The sequence below is a fragment of the Tupaia chinensis genome, unplaced genomic scaffold (assembly GCF_000334495.1).
Source record: "Tupaia chinensis unplaced genomic scaffold, TupChi_1.0 Scaffold000091_1, whole genome shotgun sequence".
In the NCBI taxonomy this organism is placed as follows: domain Eukaryota; kingdom Metazoa; phylum Chordata; class Mammalia; order Scandentia; family Tupaiidae; genus Tupaia; species Tupaia belangeri.
The window spans coordinates 300723-302051 of NW_006159553.1; the positions used below are offsets into that span (position 1 = coordinate 300723).

At 52.8% G+C, this 1329-nt stretch overlaps 1 protein-coding gene across 1 annotated transcript in view; it reads left to right on the forward strand.

Moving 5' to 3' along the window:
- Window positions 1-1329, forward strand: part of LOC102489573 (protein Wnt-5a) — a 19598-nt gene that overhangs the window by 13732 nt on the left and 4537 nt on the right. Inside the window, exon 4 of the mRNA XM_014585778.2 lies at window positions 1319-1324. Within this exon, the coding sequence (XP_014441264.1) occupies window positions 1319-1324 (6 nt within the window). The remainder of the gene's footprint in view (window positions 1-1318; window positions 1325-1329) is intronic.

Here is a 1329-nt window from a genome sequence, read left to right on the forward strand (position 1 = left end):
CCAGTTGTTCTATGCTTCTCCCCCCCCCCCCAAAAAAAAAAAAAAAAAGACTAGCAAGCTCTCAGAGTGGGCGCAAGAGAAGCCCATTCTGGTACAGGGATTTCAGTGTCAGAAGGGGCCTCTTTTTTCCTTAGACAGCTAGTTCAATACCTTTACTTTACAGCCGAGGAAAGTGAGGCCCCCTGAGCCCACCTCCAGGCCCAGCTTCGGCTGGCTGGGTGTTAACCCTCTCTCTCTCCCCTAGTACATTTTTAAGGGGCATCTCATTGTATGTAGAAATGTCTTCTTGGACAAGCAAAGTTTAGGGTAGCTCAGAATGGTTGCCTTTTTTTTTTCCCTCCTTGCAAATAGAGCTCTGATTACTATTAGAGGGAGAGAGAGGCTTTACAAGTTTGGGGGAACGAAAAACTTTGTTCCCCTTTTCCTTTAGGTTGAGCTTTTTTTGGTTCTTGATGTCATGCTTTGCTGCAGAGGCTCTGGAAGGGTGGTGGGGTGGATGCAGAGGTGGGATTACGAACAGCAGGCTGTTCGCAAACATCCATATTCTTGAATGAGAGAGATATGGGATGAGAGAAGAGGCAAGCTCCTTGACGGCTTGTCCCCTGGGACAGTGAGGAACCAGGTCCTGAGTCCCCCTGTGTGCTCAGGATGGAAGAGGGAGAAGAGGGGGTGACTGACAAAGCCACAGGGGGTGTGAGGCAAAACCTAGTGTGGCCACAACTCCTGTGGCCCCTGGTGGTACCTGGCTTAGGTTTGGGGCCTGGGACTTTTTGAGGCTCCAAGCCTAGCAAATTCCATGGCCCTGCCCTCTGTGCAAGGCAAAATGAAAATAATACCCAACATGAACAGAAGTCTAAGGAAGGCTACCCCAATTCTGGGTTTTCCTTCAATGGCTCCTTTCATGCCCAGTGTTGGAAATCGGTTTTGGGTATTTTCAGGAGTGAGTGGTAGGGGAACTCTAGAGCAGCTGAGAGTGGTGCCTTGGGCTGTGGAACTGCACAGTGACACTGTGGAGAATCTGCTACTCTTTGGGTATTTGTTGCTGTGTGTTTGGGAGGATCCCTCTGCGCTTCCCCTGCGGGGCACCCAGCTGGGTGAATGTTAACAGACGGCCCTCCTTGGTTTGGAAGAAACCCAAGGTTTTCCTCTGCTTGCTTCCCCTACTTCCTGGGGCTGCAGTGTGTCCGGTTTATCCTGACCCCCTCCCCCAGGTGGTGCCCAGGACTGGTGCATTGGGGACTCACCCTGTCCCCACTCTGGGCGGTGCCCAGGCCTGGGATGTGGGACAGGCGGCCGGTGACCCGTGTCTCGCCCGCAGGCAGCCGCGAG